The sequence below is a fragment of the Apium graveolens genome, chromosome 10 (genome assembly GCF_009905375.1).
Source record: "Apium graveolens cultivar Ventura chromosome 10, ASM990537v1, whole genome shotgun sequence".
In the NCBI taxonomy this organism is placed as follows: domain Eukaryota; kingdom Viridiplantae; phylum Streptophyta; class Magnoliopsida; order Apiales; family Apiaceae; genus Apium; species Apium graveolens.
In genome coordinates, this window is record NC_133656.1 from 157,071,016 (window position 1) to 157,089,300 (window position 18,285).

Sequence of the window (18,285 nt, forward strand, 5' to 3'; positions counted from 1 at the left end):
TTCGTTTTTGAACTTGAGAGTTGTTTTGTATTGTATAGTATACTATTAGTCTTCTCATTAATCTATGATTAGATAAAGTTTAAGAAATAAGAATAATAACATTTGTTAAATAAGATAAAGTTTCTTCGAAATTTATCATCCATTGTCTATTTATGCAAATTTTAGGATGTTCCAGGACACATTTTGCCTTGAACTTCAAGTAATACAGAACTTGTCAAACATGCAAAATTGAAAAATCTACAAAATTTGGTGCAGGAAGACGTGTTATACTTTCTTTGCTTGGTCCCCAAGAACTGTAGTACGAGGTCAGTAATTAAAAAAAATATAGTCCATTCATTTTAAGATTTTTTTTCCTTGTATATATAAACAGAGCCAACTTCTCAAGTCATATCAAGTTTTACAGCAGCAGTCTCTTCTTCCATCAAGAGCTTTTGCAACCCAAAGTTCATCTATTTGGTTAGAATTATATTAAATATGTCATTGTCATCATCTTTCATTTTTATGCATGCATCTATTTAGTTTGTGTTCAGTTTTTTAGTTTTAGTAACTGATATATGCTTTGAATGATCATATTGTTGAAGTAGCTATAGCAATTTGTCATCTGGAAATTTTGATGAGATTTGTCTTTTTAGTCCGGATTTATCAGACTTTGAAATCTTGTTGGAAATCTTGATTTTAAATATTTTAGCCTCGTCGCGAGTTTTGAATTGTGCCACTGTGTTTTTAATATAGAAGCATGAAGAAATTTTTAAGGTCAAAACACTTGTACAAAAACAGAACTAGATCATCTCCCAGCAATCTAGAATTTTGAAGTTCCTGGTATTTCTAAAATCTTAATATGTTAGGATGGCGACTTAGTTGAATGACTTTACATGTTTAAAACTTTCCCTCACTTGAAAGTCTATTTTTTGATTGAGTAAATTACCATATGCATGTCTTCGGACAGTACTCAATCATATTGTCCAGATTAAATTCGGAGAGTTTTGGGGGTAAGAGGATAAAAAATCAAGACTCTTTGTTCTTCTCTTCGATTGCCCTGTATGAGATTATAGATGTTCAATAATCAATAGGGTTAATTATTAAATAGGTCATCCAAAATGTATCAAGTGAGTCAGTGATTATAAAACTGACTCAAATGAGGCACTCATTTAAAAATTTGTATAAAAAATATCACTCTATCGTTAGTTGAAATTCTTAAAAGTATTATATATTGAGTTTCACACATAAAATTTTTATGAATGATATTACATCTAAATGAAAGGTTCCGAGTTCTACTATTTTATATAATATTTTTCGATTTTTAAAATTTTATCAACTATATATTTTTAATTTTTTGATTGTTTTATTTTATTTAAATAAAAATAAATATTAGATAAATTTTTAAAAATCTAAAAATATTATCTAAAATACTAGAACTCTTAATTTTTTATTTGGATGTAATATCTTTCATAAAAAATGTGCGAAACTCAATATATAATAGTTTTAAGAATTTTGACCAATGATAGAGTGATATTTTTTATAAAAAAATTTAAATGAGTGATTCATTTGAGTCAGTTTTGTAATCAGTGACTCACTTGTTATATTTGTAAGCACTAAGTGATTTACTTTGATAATTAACCCATAATCAATATGATTTGCCTTATACTGCATTCTAATTTAATAACTTTAGAATAGTTTTCACTTTTTTTTTAATGGGATACATATGTATCTTTGTTTCTAGACAAGTTAGCAGCTGATTGCTATGGGAAAAGAGAAGGTTCACATCAACATTGTGGTCATTGGCCATGTGGATTCTGGAAAGTCAACCACCACTGGTCATCTCATCTACAAGCTTGGCGGTATTGACAAGCGTGTGATTGAAAGGTTCGAGAAAGAAGCTGCTGAGATGAATAAACGTTCATTCAAGTATGCTTGGGTTCTTGATAAGCTCAAGGCAGAGCGTGAACGTGGTATCACTATTGATATTGCTCTGTGGAAATTCGAGACTAACAAATACTACTGCACTGTCATTGATGCCCCCGGACATCGTGATTTCATTAAAAACATGATTACTGGAACTTCTCAGGCTGACTGTGCTGTCCTTATCATCGACTCCACTACTGGAGGTTTTGAAGCTGGTATCTCCAAGGATGGGCAGACTCGTGAGCACGCATTGCTTGCTTTTACACTTGGTGTAAGACAGATGATTTGCTGCTGCAACAAGGTAAATGAAATGTGGCTACTTGACTGGCTGCTCAGATAATGCATGGGTTTAGTGAAATTTGATATTTACTCATTGGAATATTGATTTCTTGTTCATGTAGATGGATGCCACTACTCCCAAGTATTCCAAGGGTAGGTATGATGAAATTGTGAAGGAGGTGTCTTCTTATCTGAAGAAGGTAGGGTACAACCCTGATAAGATTTCTTTCATTCCTATCTCTGGATTTGAAGGCGACAATATGATTGAGAGGTCAACCAACCTTGACTGGTACAAGGGTCCTACGCTTCTTGAAGCCCTTGATCAGATCACTGAGCCAAAGAGACCCACTGATAAGCCCCTCCGTCTTCCACTTCAGGACGTCTACAAGATTGGAGGCATTGGAACTGTGCCTGTTGGGCGTGTTGAAACTGGTGTGATTAAGCCTGGCATGGTTGTGACTTTTGGCCCTTCTGGATTGACCACTGAAGTGAAGTCTGTTGAGATGCACCATGAGGCTCTTCAAGAGGCTCTTCCTGGTGACAATGTTGGGTTTAATGTGAAGAATGTTGCTGTTAAGGATCTCAAGCGTGGTTATGTAGCCTCAAACTCTAAAGATGATCCAGCCAAGGAGGCTGCCAACTTCACCTCTCAAGTAATCATCATGAACCACCCTGGACAGATTGGAAATGGATATGCACCTGTGCTTGACTGTCACACTTCTCACATTGCTGTCAAGTTTGCTGAGCTTTTGACCAAGATAGACAGGCGGTCAGGTAAGGAGCTTGAGAAGGAGCCCAAGTTCCTAAAGAATGGCGATGCAGGGATAGTTAAGATGATTCCCACCAAGCCCATGGTGGTTGAAACATTTGCTGAGTATTCTCCTCTTGGAAGATTTGCTGTTAGGGATATGAGACAGACTGTGGCCGTTGGAGTCATTAAGAGCGTCGAGAAGAAAGAGCCCACAGGAGCAAAGATCACAAAAGCTGCTGCCAAGAAAAAATGAATCGTGCAGGATGTGCCCTCTATCTTGGGGGGCTGTTACCGTATATATAATAAAGGCTTGCTTACAGTTTTCAGTGTCGTTACCTGTCTAGTTTGTCGTTCGATCTGTTTGTGTTCTTTGATTGTTTCGTCAACTGGTACCTGGTCTGAGCACTGGGTGCTTGATCGCCGGTGGCGTGGTCATCATGCTTTGTCTTACCAGTATGTTATCTTTCTGATATTCTGAATAATTTCCTGTGGATTCAACAGATATATATATAATTCTTTAAGCCTTCCTAGTAATTTGAATGTTTTGCCTATTCTGTATAAATTTGCTTTTTTATGTTATCTTTGTTCTCCTGTGAAAGTTCTTACATTTCATTTCAGTGTTGTTATAATATACTACTGTTCTAAACTAGGCAATAGTATCCCTTCATCCACAATCCACCATACTGTTACAAAATATTCATTGTCACATCACATTTTAGCTATATTTCCCAAAATTTATATTTTTTCCTGATAAACTTCTTCCAATATGCATATTTGATGTGGCTTTTCTCACGTTCAAAAAAATCTATATGATGTCCCAAAAAAATAAATGCTCATAAACTCCGAAGATATTTAAGTGGCTTGTAATATAAAAACAAAGAAGAAGCAACAAAAATTCATTCCTGGATAGATATTCTCCTGCAGCTTTAAAAGCTTTCCAAATTTAAATTCCAAAGTTATGGGTCATGCTACTATAATCAAAACCCCAACAGATTGGGATTATCAATTTATTATTTGGATCACCATGTATAGTAAGCGAAAAAGAGAGGTTTAAAAGCAAGTTTATAACAGCACCAGCACATTAAAGTGAGCACAAACACCAAGCACCTTCTATGCTTTTTGTCATCGAAACCTACAAATTCTTAAAAGCAGACTCCTGCGTAGCTTTTTGTGGAGTCAGTCTTGCCAATAGAGCCTTGTTATGACAGTGTTCTGCATCCACAAAATAGTAGTTTCCGTTGGCCTTAAAAGTCACATAAGGTCTGTTTGTATCCGGTAATTTGATGTCAGCAAACTTAATTGTTTTTGGAATATGTGAAGCCAGCCATGACAACATTTCCACATCAAAGGTGTCTGAACCAGGTTGCCATTTGAGCTTATGAATGTAAGGGCTAACAAACCAGTGAAGCGCAGCTGTGGTAGTAGCACTTAAGAATATAACTGAGGATGCCACCGCACCCTTCAGTATTACATTCATGTCTTGAGATGTCATGAAGGTTATTACAGGTCCCAAGGACACAGATAGGCAACAGGTGGAAAGAGAAAGAAGTTTTACTTTCTTGATAGTACTGGAGATTGGGCCGTAATAAACAATTGCATTGTCTTTTTCACTTTCCTCCACATCTCTTCCTTTACGAGGTCCTATGCTGATCCTGTTCTCTTCTTCGGCAGCAGATCGGGAAGCCCACCTTCTCTGGGTAGCAGCAAAAGTTGTTGCAAAGTTGATGTTTGTGTTGGCATTTGTTGTCTGCAGACATTGGCCAATCCTACAAGGATGATAACCTGAAACAGAAATTATTATCAATGAGGGAAGTAGTTTAATGTTGGCTTGACTGATGCTAATGTGTTTATTAAGCCACGTTATTGATACAATGATGCCATGTAATTACGCAAGTCAACTTCAAACTTAAAGGGTATTTTTAGGTAGGACTGTTAGAAATAATATTTGGTCAGTGACCTTCAAATGTCAGTAAATCCAATACAAAGTTCCTACGTTTTGCTACAACTGATTTCCTGTTCAAGATACCCACAGTCATGCAGTATAGGACTAAAGGGAGAATATGATAAAAAAAATCCCGACTAATATATTGTTTTAAACCTAATTTGATGTAGTGTTTCAAAGACAGCATACAACGCAGAGAGGTGCATAACAGAAGGGAGGTTTCAAGTACTTCGAGTTTAAAGGCCTTCCTACAAAAATTAGACGATGACATGCTAATTGTTAAGGAGGGGCAGTAGCGATCGTCTAATATGGCACTGCAATACCAAATGCTTGACTCTGCAGCAAATTCCAAAATTGAAAGAACATTATCACTACATATATTACTATACTACACTTACCTCCACTTCTCCTTTCATTTAGCATGTCAAAAATGTTTACCAACAGGTATGACGTAAATAATCTGAACCTTTACTTTTTTAGTATAAAATATTTACTTGTTTCTTATGATGTATAAGATGTATAGAAGATCATAAACCATATAAATGCAAAGTATGGGGATAGTCACGCAATAAACAGAGCGAATTAAAATACACCATATTTACAAATGAAAAGAATAGAAATAAGACAATCTCAGAAGGGCCAACATATCCAGTTGAAAGCCACAATCGAATTAATAAAGATAAACACGCTTGTTCCTAAGCATGGACCATAGTAATGTAATCCAACATTGAAGAACAAGTGCTTGATACTGCTCTGAGTTCCCAACTTTAGACCAGCTACCCTAAAAATATAAACGCCTCCGCATGTAGAATATTTGGCTCCGAGTTATATAATATAAACATCAAGGAGCTAACTCTTATACCAGTTTTTTCTTATTCCCACTAGATTAGTTATGAACATCATCAAAGAAAAAGATCACCACTTCAGATATTACCGAACTTATATTCACTTTCCATATCATTTCGGATCCATTTGATTTGAAGAAACAAGAAAAGAGCGAGAATGGGATACAATTTATATTATTCTACAGGTATATATTCATATAACTTTGATACCTTTTTCCGTTATATCATAATACTTTATAAAATAATTGCATCCCAGCAAGTTTGGCATTAATGTTCGTTCTTACGTCATACACATATCTTTCACAAACCTTATTACAGAAAAATTGCAGTTCCTCATTATCAGTCTTCCCTATTTTAAGTTTTATCATTTACTTTTCTTTAAAATTTTCACTTTCGTAACTTATCTATTCCTTCCAACCAAACGTGGTTAATATGTCAAATATCTTTCATTATAGCACGGACAGAAACCTATGAAATCTGATTCTTTACTTTCTTATTCATTACTTTTTTAGCAATGTACAAGATGAACCTCACAGCCTGTAAAAACAAATCAGGAACAGGGCATATGCATTGCAAATTTTACTTAATCAGCACGCAAAACAGAAGAAAGAGACTATAAACAGATGATTCACTACAGGCAAAAAATGTATGTGATTCCATGAAACCATAATTTTTCGGGATAAATCAAATATTTTTAGACCTTCCCAAAGCCATTATCTTTTTAACAACTTCCTGTCTACAAAACCACCCAGCTAACATCACTACTCAAAATTCAATTCACACACAAAATTTACATTCATTTCCACCAACAAACATCATAACCAACCCACCGAGCTAGCCCCATTACATTACTAAACATCCGACATCAAAAAAGAACTATCATTTCTCCAATAAATCATCAAAACAAACCCACCCACCTAAAATCACCACTAAACATTCAACTTACACAAGAAAGTTACAATCTTTCCCCTAAATATCATCAAAACTAAAACACCCATAAAAAAATTACAGGCATTTCTTGTACCAATCACAAAAAAATACAATCTTTATGTTGTTCCAGTACAAAAAATACAAATTCCACTAAACCCAAAATTTGACAGCAAACACATTAAATACAAGAAGCTGTATGTATATGCATATATGTAAAAGAAGAACCTGAATGGAAATTCTTGGAAGCAAGATGGCGAGTGGCTTGTGATCTTATCAGCTCAAAAATTGCTCTTCTACCCATTTTTAGTTTCCTTGATTTGTAGATCTGTAGTCACTTCTTTAGGGTTTTGTAGTATTTGGTGGGGTTTTTACAGGTATATTATTAAGTAAAAGGTAGTTAAAATCTAACATAAGATGGGCATTTGGTCTAGTGGTATGATTCTCGCTTAGGGTGCGAGAGGTCCCGAGTTCAATTCTCGGAATGCCCCCTTAATTTTTAAGTCCTCTCTTTTGACATTTCTGCCATGCACTATTAATCTATCTATCTATACTATTATAAGCAGAACACCCTTTATTTCGTAATTGCTTGGTACAGTTGTTTGGTAGTTGCGGTATGGTTTGGTACGACAAATAACAACCGTCAGATCTAAAGTCAGAAAAATGAGAACCATTGGATACAATAATAAAATATTATTATATTAATATTTAAACTGCTCTCATGGATTTAGAGTTCGAACCCCGTCAACATCTTATTATATTTAAACTTTTATATTATTTATTTAAATAATATATTATATTATATTATTTATTTTCAGTTAAGTCTCAAATTATTATAAAACATATATTGTTATAATTTATTATATTCTACGATTTATTTTTTAACTATTAAAAGTTATATTATAAAATATATTATTAAAAACTATCGAATGTTAAAAACAATCCGTGCATCACACGGGTTATAGGTTAGTATCTAATATAAAAGTTGACTCCTACGAAGTAAATTGACCGTTAATACCCTTTATTCTCCTTTTGGTATATAACATGTTCATGCTGATTCGTATTATGATTTGTATTCGAATGGCTGCCCTTTTACGTCTAGAATGTGAATGTACAGGAAAGTCTCATCTTTTATTACTCCTTTTGATATATAACATGTTCGTGCTGTTTCGTATTATGATTTGTGTCCGAATGGCTACCCTTTTACGTCCAAAATGTATAGTAAAGTCTCATCTTTTATTCTTTTATTCTGTAAATCTGTAAAAGTGTTTTCGGCTGCTTGCGGCGTTTTTAATAATTTCTAAATATGTGGTGGTATGTTATGTCATGCAAATATGTTATACACCACATCTTTTTATGTGGGCAATCATGTTTTTATATATATTTTTGATTAATATTATTCGTCAGTACATGTCTGCCCACGTGCACGTTGGAAAGAATGTCTTACTTACTCCTACTTTCCCTTCTTCAAGCTGTTTTCGTTTCTAGAATTTCTTTATTAATTTCATATCACTGTCAATAGGATAAAGAACTTTATCCTATTGAATTATGCCCTAATTTGTGCCTGTTATTGTAATCGAACGTGCGTCCTCCGTCATGAGTCGTCCATCATTCGGTAAAGCTTGTGTGTTTCGGAAAGCTGGTTCGTATTGTTCTATCACTTTTTTCTTCTTTTACGGTTGTCGTTATAAAATTTTATAAGATACCCGTTTAATTCTTTAATCTTTTGGTTAATATCAAATTGGATACTGTACTTTTTATATTTTTTAGTTATTTCTCAGGTGAGGAAAATATTCAGCCTCCCACGGTATATTTCGTTGTTTGACACAGATTTTTCTGTTTAAACTTTATCATACCATTATACAATTTATCCCGAGAATGTTATTGCATGCTGCCCTCTTTTCTTGGTTTGTAGACACAAGAACATTTCAAACTGTTTACATCTGAAGACTTAAACGATAGGGAACTCAATTTGATTGTTATTTTTCATATTACTGTACTCTGCTAAGTTCATTTAAGATTTTCTTAACTAGTGAGAAAAGGCAAGAAAAAAAAGACGTATTATTCCAGAATTTAAGGTGGAGTAAGCTTTCTGAATATTCCAATGTGCATTGTTAATCATTTATGTCATCGCTGACCTATACTACGGGCTCTAAGGTTATAGTTCATGGTGTTGATGATTCAAATAATGTGTCTCGAACACCTCTGACTAATGTAACAAACACATTCCAAGATTGTCGGCAAGTTCAACAGTTCACATCTGAGGACTTATGTGGTAAATCTAATAATTATCTTATCATACTGGGCTGTGCAGTGAACATTTGTATACCGTGGTAAATATTAATATGTTTTTAAATAAAAGTGTCAGATTTTGTGAAAAAGAGTCGATGTTCCTTTTCTGACAGAAAGCAAATCGAAACCAACAGAAAATGCCATCCTGAATTGAGTCGGAAGTTGTTTCATTCTAGCAGTTGTGGATCTTCTTTTATCGAAACCAACAAAAGATGTCATCCTAAATTGAGTAAGAAGTTGTTTCAATCTACCTCTGGTGGATCCGCAATATTGGATGATACTGATTATGAATCTGTTGGTATGTTTACAGTCCTTTCTATGTGTCATTGTTTGTATAACTTTAGCTTTACTCTGCCTCAACCAATGAAGAATGACATGTCCAAACTAAACAGAACACTCGAGAATAGTTGAAAATGAGTTTAACGATGATTTTCTTGATAGTGACGGAAGTGGTGAGCACATTTTGATTAAATATTTATGCAAGAAGTACATGTTAAAATATTGGTCATTTTTTAGTTTGCTATGTTTCTGTTCTTTCCATCTGGAACATGATGAGGATGATGACATGGATAACAAAAATGCAGATATTGTAAACTGTACAGGTCTTTTTTTTACATATAATCAGAAGTACATAATAACTTAACAAATTTATAGCATGACATGTTATAGTTTTGGACACAGTGCCTGAACAATACGCTACGTTGGGGCGTCCATCAGCGCAGTATCGACATTGTGGTGCTTTTTTATGGAACGAGGAAAGAGTTAACAAGTCTAGTACCAAAGGAATCCCAATTTTCTCAATTTGCTGCAAAAAAAGGCTAGATTTGATTGCCCAAATATCCCAAGACCCCATCGTACTTGTGGCAATTATCCAATGATCCAAATAAGAACAAACATTTTCAAAAATGTAGTCGTGTTTATAATTCACTATTTGCTTTTACGTCAACAGGTGGTAAGGTGGATCTTTCAATTAACAATGGTCGGGGTCCTTATGTCTATCGCTTGAACGGGCAAAATCGTCATGTTTTCGGGTCATTGATTCCGGATGATGGAACAAGTCCAAAATTCTGTCAATTATACATTTACGACACTGAAAATGAGTTATCTAATAAGATGTGCTTTGTTGATCTGAATGATAACAATTTTGTTGATGCGGAGATTGTTCAAAATTTAATGACAATGTTTGATGAGAACAATGAATTGGTAAAGAAATTTCGTGTGGCACGTGATCGTTTTGAGGACCATGGTATTGTTGATCTGAAGATTGTTCTTAAAGTGTGTCGTTCGGAAAGTGGCCGAGAAAATAATATTGGACCTTCTGATGAGGTTGCTGGAATAATGATTGGTAATCAAGAAGAGACGGAGGAGTCTCGTGATATTATTCAAGCTAAAGGAGGTGGTTTTCAGCGTGTTACAAATGTACATCCCAAACTTATGGCACTGTAGTATCCGATTCTTTTCCCAACTGGAGATGATGAATTTCATAAAAATATTGAGTATGTTGAAACTGATGAAAACAAAGAAAAATCAAGTCATAAAATGTTCGATGAAAGATTTCTACTCCTACATGCTCCATGTTAGACACAACGAAGGCAATTGAATTTACCTCTTCTTCTGTAATTTGTATGTATCAATTGTAGTATTAAGTTGATATTAGTTGTACTAAGAATTGTTTTGTTGTTCTTTCACGCATGACTCTTAGATTGGGAGGACGGTTATTCCAACAATTTATTGTAGATGCATTCTCTACAATTGAACAAGCTAGACTATGGTGGTTTAGAACACATCAAACCACATTGCGTAACGAGTTGTACAATCATATCGCTGATGTCTTCCGTGAAGGTGATCGGGATTCAGAAAATATTGGTAAGAGTGTCATTCATCCCGCTGGTTTTGTTGGATCTAGGCGTTATATGCAACAAAATTTTCAAGATGCGCTTACGGTTTGTCTTCACGTTGGCCATCCTGATCGTTTTCTTACAATGACATGTAATCCTACTTGTGCTGAAATTCTTGAAATGATGAAACTAATCCCCAATGGAAATCCTCATGATAGTCCGGATATTATTGCCCGTGTTTTCCGTCTTAAGCTTCAACAATTGGTGGATGATATAAAGAAGAAATCGTACTTTGGAACATGTCTAGGGGGTACTGTTTAATTGCATTATTTCAAGTAGTCCTAATTGTCCAATTATGCGACTGCATTTTTTTAGAAGCCTGAATTTTATTTTACTGTTGTTTGATGTTTGACATTTTCTTTATTTTCTCAATCATCCTCTTGCAGTTATGTATGTAATTGAATTTCAGAAACGTGGTCTTCCCCACGTACATATGCTTATTTGGATTGATTCGAAATCAAAGAAGAGGTTGAAAACAAATGTCGATGATTTTGTTTCAGCAGAAATTCTGGACCCATTATTAGATCCAGTTGGTTACGAAGTCGTGAAGTCTTACATGATACATGGTCCTTGTGGTTCTGATAACATGAAATCTCCTTGCATGAAAGACTACAAGTGCAGCCGATATTTTCCAAAAAAGTAAATGATACGTCTATACAAATTTTTTAAAACAGAATTTATATTGTTAATAAATCCTTTTTGTTATATTCAGAATTTATGTTATGGGTTTAAAATTTGAAATTTTCAATAATCTATGTGTTGTTGTGCAGGTATAACTCCCGTACATTGTTCGATGAATCCGACTTCCCTATTTATAAGCGGAAAAGACTGGCGTGACAATCAAATTCAGAAATTGTGAGCTTGATAATCAGTATGTTGTACCTTATAATAGAAATTTGTTGGTAAAATATCAATGCCATATGAATCTTGAGGTATGTTGTCATGCTAGGAGTTTAAAATATCTGTTTAAGTACTGTCTTAAAGGGCATGACAGAGCCACTGTTGAAGTAAGAAGCAGGAGGCATAATTCATTGGGATCGACCCTTGAAGGTGTTGATGAAATCCAATGTTTTTTTACTGTCGTTACATCTGTGCAGCTGAGGCTGCATATCGCATCTTTGGATTCGAGGTGCATCATAGGTCCATCTCTGTTGAATGTTTGTCATACCATCTTCCAGGTGCGAAGAATTGTACTTTTCGTTCAAATGAATCTCTGTGTACAGTTGTTAACCGTGAAAAAAACAGAAATAGTAAGTTGGAGGCTTTTTTCACTTAAATTGTGTTGACCACCATGCTCGAAAGTACACATATGACGTGATTCCTAAATACTATGTTTGGAATGGACGAGAAGGTATTTGGTCTGTACGGAAGAGGGGATTATATATTGGTTGCCTAACATATACCCATCATAGTTCTGGTGAACTATGGTACCTCCGAATGTTGCTATCGAAAGTAGCTGGACCTACTTCTTTTGAGGATATTCGTACTGTCAACAATATCATTTATTCTACCTTCCAGGATGCATGTCGGGCGCTCGGTTTGTTAGACGATGATAAGGAATGACATGAAGTTTTAGAGGATTGCTCTAAATGTGGATTTCCTGGACAAATACGTCAGTTATTTGTCCATATATTGGTCAATTGTCAGGTTTCAGACTTGAGGAATGTTTGGTTTGCACATTGGAAACAAATGTCTGATGATATACTTTACATTCAACGACAAAAGAAAAATAAAATACGGAACTGATTCTTGATGATGAAAGCATACAGTATCTTTGCCTTGCTGGTTAGTTCAATTAATTTGTATACTTAACTTCTGAAAGTTTTCAAATTTTAATCTTTATGTCGTATTTCTTTATTTTTGTAGAGATCAATACTATGTTACGATCCATTGGTAAATCCTTAAAGGATTTCCCACAACTTCCTCAGCCTCCGGCTGAGTATTTGGAGCATGGATTCACTAATCTAATTCTGGAAGAAACCTCATATGTTCGTGAGGCAATGTTGGCTGAATTCAACGTGCTTTATAGTAGTTGTAATCTTGAGCCGAAAGAAATTTTTGAGGCTATTATGAACTCTGTTGAGAATCATCAAGGTGGAGTCTTTTTTGCTTATGGTAGTGGTGGTTGTGGGAAGACTTACCTCTGGAGAACTTTAATTTGCAAACTGCAATTTGAAGGTAAAATAGTTCTTCCAGTTGCCTCTTCTGGAATTGCCGCGACTCTTCTACCTGATGGATGTACTGCCCATTCACATTTTAAAATTCCAATTATGCTTGATGAGCATTCCTTTTGTAATATTGGTCATGACAATGATATTGCTTATCTTCTTCGTAGTACTAAGTTAATCATATGAGACGAGGCCCCAATGCAACATCGATTTGCGTTTGAATGTCTTGACCGATCTTTACAAGATCTGATAAGTCAATTGATATCAAGTTTGCAAACATGCCATTTGGAGGAATTACTGTAATATTTGGTGGCGATTTTAGGCAAATATTGCCTGTGATTAATTATGGTTCACGAAGTGATATTGCTGGGGCATGCATTACAAGATCAAAGTTGTGGAAACTTGGTAATGTTTTCATTCTTAAGCAGAATATGCGGTTAAATAGTGGTACTTCTGATGAAGAAAATGAGATTCTGAAGAATTTTGCTGCGTGGGTACTTGATGTTGGCAATGGTAATATTCATTTATCTAATTGTGGTACGGCATAATGCATTAACTTTGGTATAAACATTCCATCTGAATTCTGTAACTTGGAACTCTCCAATTCTGTATAGAATATGAATGCTGACATTTTTCCTGATTTCCTTGATAAATTTAAGAATCATGAGTATATAAGTGAGAGGGCAATTTTAACAACTACTAATCAGACGGTTGCGCAAATCAATTCATAAATGGTCGATCTCATTCCCGGCGAAGCATTTCATTACTTGAGTGTTGACCAAGCTGCTGATTTCGGTGGAACTGATGGAGAGCTTGATCTGGCATTCCCTACAGAGTACTTAAATTCACTTATAGTACCAGGATTTCCAACCATGATTTGAAGCTTAAAGAAGGAGTTGTCGTAATGCTTATGAGAAATTTGAATCAGACGTTAAACTTTTGCAATGGTATAAGGATGATTGTGACTAAGTGCTTTAAATTTTGTGTGTAGTGCGAAGTTATAAGTGGTAGTTTTGTTGGTACACGCCATTTTATTCCTAGAATGGAATGGGTTCCAAGTGATTCGAAACTACCATTCAAGTTAATCCGGAAGCAGATGCCACTGCAAGTTTGCTATGCTATGACTATAAATAAATCTCAAGGTCAATCTCTTGACAGAGTTGGATTATTCTTACCTAAATCTGTTTTTACTCATGGCCAACTTTATGTTGCTATAAGTAGAGTCACATCTCCCGGTGGTTTGAAATTTTTTATTGATGATGAGAGTGGCGAGTGCACGACATTTACTCAGAATGTTGTATTCAAGGAAGTATTCTACAATTTGCCATCTGTTTGACAAGGCTGATATGTATTTTTGGTAAAATGTAATATAGTTTTTGCTTCAATGTAACTAATTTGAATTAAATTCACTTTCAAATTTTGTTAATCGGTACCTTTCAAAATTGTCAATTTCCACCAATGTTAAATCTTACGTTATGTGGTTAAGTAGCAAAACAATATTCAATATTCATGTGATTTTATAAATGCAAGTCAGATGTTAAGAAACTCTCTACTAACCAACATTTTTGTACAGGCTATATGGTTACATTTTAAAGGTATGAAATACGTTTTCACGTTATTATTTAAAACATAATCATTTATAGAAAATATTAATAACAGTTCTAATATTTTCTTGGTAAAGTCAATTATAAATGTTAAAGACGCTCATCCGGAAAAATTAAGGGGAATAAATTTGTGCTATCATCTTTGTTATTGAAAATTTTTTGTGAATAAATTGTTTAAATATAACAAGTATCTTATCACACTTGGGAAAAATTTCAGTTGAAAAAAAATTCAACCTGTTTAGAAAATATCATTTGTTAAAGTTACATCCTCTTTATTTTTGGTGTGAATGTATACACATAAATCAATGAATGCCAACTATCTCATTATTGTTCGTAGGTGTACAGCCTTTTTGAAGTTGAACTGTTGAAGACGGCTAAAGTAAAATGTTAGATGTGATGAGTACAGAGTAGGTTATATGTTTCACCAAAAGGAGTATGGGAAGCCGTCTACTATGCGTACTGTTAAGTGCACTCCCTTTGACATGATAATCCAGCTTTTTTGGTTTGGTATGCAAATGTACTTTTGGCATACAGAAGTGATTTAAGTTTCATTATTTGTTATTTTAATTATTTTTAAATAAAATTAACAGAAATTTTATATGTACGAATATTAATATTAACTAGCATGATAGCCCGTGCAAAGCACGGGATCCATTTAAATCTTATAATTTGATCATTTTTATTTTTGAAATAGATGATTTGTAATTTTTGAAATATTATACGTTATTAGTTTGATATATTTGGTAAAAATTTCTTTTATAAAAAGTAATACTAACTTGAATTTGTTATCTGAATTTTATATGTAATCATAACGATATACTCTAATATAAGATTTTTTAAGGAATCTTATACATCATTTAAAAAATATAACTTATAAAGACAAAATAACACAATCTTTTAAAAACTCATGACATATCCTTAGTTAGTAGACTAACGTGTCTTGGTGTGTCTAAATGTTTAAAGTAGAATTAAGAACTAATCATATGCTCTTATTCTTTATAAATATATTTAGTCATAATGACATATTCAAATCTTATATATGTTTCACCTTCATCCTCGCGCATCCTCCAAATTTTATACCATTTTCCGTACCAGTGACATTATCATTACATATCATCAACTTGTACATCCTCATCGTCATTATCGTTTCGGCTTCATACACACCTATATATATTATGTGTGTACACCATCTTCCCTTAATCATTCCTTCATATCACGGAATCGACCACCATTCCGACCACTACTTACGGACAAATTTATCACCAAATTTCAGCTTCATTCCAGACCACACTTTCGTAAGCACATTTATATCATTGTTCGTACTCCAATAATATATATAAGTTAAAAACCCTATGATTGTTATTTTTCTCCTCCTCTACCATCAGTGTCATTATAACCAACACCTCCAAATATAAAAAAATGTGGTAATTTGTTTTTCAAATTTTAGGTACTTGAGTTCAGATTTTAGTGCTTCTACTTTCATTTTGGTGGTGTTGATGTCGTTTTAATAAAAATATTTAACGATTGGAATTTGATTTTGACAATTTTGGTAGTGCTGCTTGGTAGTGATCGTATGATAGTCCTGGTGAAAGGGGTGGTGATATCGCTATATTCGCAAAAAATAATTTACAAATATATTACTCAACTTATATATAATTTTTTATTATATAATAATGAATAATACTATGTGTTATATATAACTTACATATAATTCTTTTTTCCTAAAACTCTATAATAATTATATATATGTGTGTAAATATATATTTCATATAGTCTTAGATTCAAAATTTACTTATATTAACCTAAAATCTTGAAAATTATAAATAAAATTAATTGGTTATTTTAGAATTTATCTTTTTAAAGTACAATTAATTTACTTCTATGTAAATTTAAATTATCGATTATTATTATTTGTGCATTGTATATAATCTATTATCGTTTTATCTAAATTGAACATTAAAGTTGCTAGTATAATAGTATTTTCATAGCTGATAAAAAATATGTTGGCTTGTAATACATATAATATATAGGCAATATAATTCATTTAAATAGAATATTATTTATTAGTGGAGAAATTATTATGATTATTTTATATTTATTAAATTGAATGTAGTTAGTGATTTTTCTGTGCACGTTGTTAATGATTTTTAAAAAAGCATCATAAATATATTTGGTATAATGGTTGGAGATGTGAATATAATCATTTCATAATGGATGGTCATGAGTTCAATTCTAAAGGAGCTATCTAGAAATGTAGTTAATGATTTTAAGAAATTCATTAATTGTTTTATTGGTGCAATGGTTGTGGATGTGATCTTAAGTCTATCTAAATGCTTGTGGTCTTGGGTTCAATTCCAATCAAAAACTTTATTTTTTTTATTTGACTTAAATTAAAGGGGCATATGTTCCCATATAATAGATATAATAGATATAATGATGTTTGGAAGAAAACATACATAATAATGATCATCATGTTACCGTTTGAACAATTGTTTTTTATGCTATATGTAAAAGAGGTTAACTGTTAAAAAAACGTTCAAAGAATGACTATAGGTAAAAATGATAGGATTGAGATTTTGAAAAGAATTTGGTATTAATTATTTATTGGATAAAATGGCAAAAATAAATATAGAATTACAAAATAAAATTTGAATTAATGTTTCATGATAGGTATTTTAATTTTTTGGGGTTTTTCATTTTGTTACTTTTGGTTCCTTTTTCACATATAAAATGTTTTTAATATTTACATTTATTTTTTTAGGACAAAATTAGATTTTTGCAATGTAACTTGCGTCCATGTTGGTAAAATTATTTTAGGATTTTTAAAACTATATAATGTAAATGTCTGCCGTCCTGTCCGAATTTATAGAGCATAATGACTTTCAAGGCATACAGCCCTATCTTGAATATCAATACATCCACAATCAAATGGTGCATTCGAGTTCATGTTCAAGCTTTATGGCATTGGATTACAAGAGAAACTAAAGAATTTCGTGGAGTTAATATTATTCTCATTGATGATTGTGTAAGATACACTTATACTCTTCATCTATAAGTATTTATAATTGTAGCATACGTTAGTTATACATCACACCGAGCTGAAATCACCTTCAATTATTACAACTGCAGTGTACTCGGATTCATGCCTTTGTTAGTGCTAAAATCTTTAAATTGTTTGAAAAGGATCCGGAAGAGGGTGAAATCTATAAAGTTTCGAATTTTGTTGTTAAAGAATATATTGGTGATGAATTCAACAGATGCGTTCGAAATGAGAAACATATTTATTTCTCTGAGTTCACCACACTTGTGAAAGACTATGAAGATGGCCTAAAAATTCCAGAATATAGTTTTGATCTTCGGAAGTTAGTTGATACCGATAAATTGGATTCTGATAAACGTTATCTTTGTGGTAATTAATGTAATTTTTTAGTAAATTTTTTTTATTAAGATCTTATTTAATTTTGACTATTATAATTCTTTATGTAGATGTTATCGATGTGTTGAATGGAAAACATTCAAAATATGAGTATACATCAGAAAATAATGAGAAGAAACATCAAGTGAAATTTACCTTAACAGATGGGAGGTATGAATGCTTAGTCTCTCTTAATCAGGAATTTGCTTTTTAATTGCCATTTAGCTAATTCTTAATGTGATTTGCCTCAGTTGTCTTAGGA

At 33.1% G+C, this 18,285-nt stretch overlaps 3 protein-coding genes and 1 non-coding gene across 4 annotated transcripts; 3 read left to right on the plus strand and 1 right to left on the minus strand.

Annotated features, from left to right (window-relative positions):
- Positions 1 to 325: 325 nt before the first annotated feature.
- On the plus strand, positions 326 to 3,453 carry LOC141692574 (elongation factor 1-alpha-like). The gene is made up of 3 exons (XM_074497456.1): positions 326 to 456; positions 1,721 to 2,203; positions 2,304 to 3,453. Exons 2-3 carry the CDS (start codon positions 1,742 to 1,744, stop codon positions 3,183 to 3,185), a joined length of 1,344 nt encoding a protein of 447 aa, XP_074353557.1. The 5' UTR covers positions 326 to 456; positions 1,721 to 1,741; the 3' UTR covers positions 3,186 to 3,453.
- Positions 3,454 to 3,801: 348 nt separating this feature from the next.
- LOC141693711 (uncharacterized) lies at positions 3,802 to 7,030 on the minus strand. Its single transcript, XM_074498871.1, has 2 exons — positions 6,875 to 7,030; positions 3,802 to 4,714 (listed from the first exon to the last, which is right to left on the minus strand). Exons 1-2 carry the CDS (start codon positions 6,948 to 6,950, stop codon positions 4,065 to 4,067), a joined length of 726 nt encoding a protein of 241 aa, XP_074354972.1. The 5' UTR covers positions 6,951 to 7,030; the 3' UTR covers positions 3,802 to 4,064.
- Positions 7,031 to 7,065: 35 nt separating this feature from the next.
- Positions 7,066 to 7,137, plus strand: TRNAP-AGG (transfer RNA proline (anticodon AGG)). The gene has a single exon. It is a non-coding gene; the product is annotated as a tRNA-Pro (tRNA).
- A 3,492-nt stretch (positions 7,138 to 10,629) lies between these two features.
- LOC141691189 (uncharacterized) lies at positions 10,630 to 13,190 on the plus strand. The gene is made up of 5 exons (XM_074495928.1): positions 10,630 to 11,086; positions 11,223 to 11,475; positions 11,607 to 11,617; positions 11,934 to 12,086; positions 12,703 to 13,190. The coding sequence occupies exons 1-5, from the start codon at positions 10,630 to 10,632 to the stop codon at positions 13,188 to 13,190; spliced, it is 1,362 nt and encodes a 453-aa protein (XP_074352029.1).
- The last annotated feature ends 5,095 nt before the right edge of the window (positions 13,191 to 18,285 follow it).

What these genes read in the sequence shown, in the direction of transcription:
- LOC141692574 (XM_074497456.1), top strand. Translation starts at nt 1,742, where the DNA reads ATGGGAAAAGAGAAGGTTCACATCAACATTGTGGTCATTGGCCATGTG. An exon ending in TGATTTGCTGCTGCAACAAG is followed by an intron (nt 2,204 to 2,303) that starts GTAAATGAAATG and finishes TTGTTCATGTAG; the next exon opens with ATGGATGCCACTACTCCCAA.
- LOC141693711 (XM_074498871.1), bottom strand. Translation starts at nt 6,950, where the DNA reads ATGGGTAGAAGAGCAATTTTTGAGCTGATAAGATCACAAGCCACTCGC. An exon ending in TTCCAAGAATTTCCATTCAG is followed by an intron (nt 4,715 to 6,874) that starts GTTCTTCTTTTA and finishes TTTCTGTTTCAG; the next exon opens with GTTATCATCCTTGTAGGATT.
- LOC141691189 (XM_074495928.1), top strand. Translation starts at nt 10,630, where the DNA reads ATGACTCTTAGATTGGGAGGACGGTTATTCCAACAATTTATTGTAGAT. An exon ending in CTTTGGAACATGTCTAGGGG is followed by an intron (nt 11,087 to 11,222) that starts GTACTGTTTAAT and finishes ATCCTCTTGCAG; the next exon opens with TTATGTATGTAATTGAATTT. An exon ending in CCGTGAAAAAAACAGAAATA is followed by an intron (nt 12,087 to 12,702) that starts GTAAGTTGGAGG and finishes TTATTTTTGTAG; the next exon opens with AGATCAATACTATGTTACGA.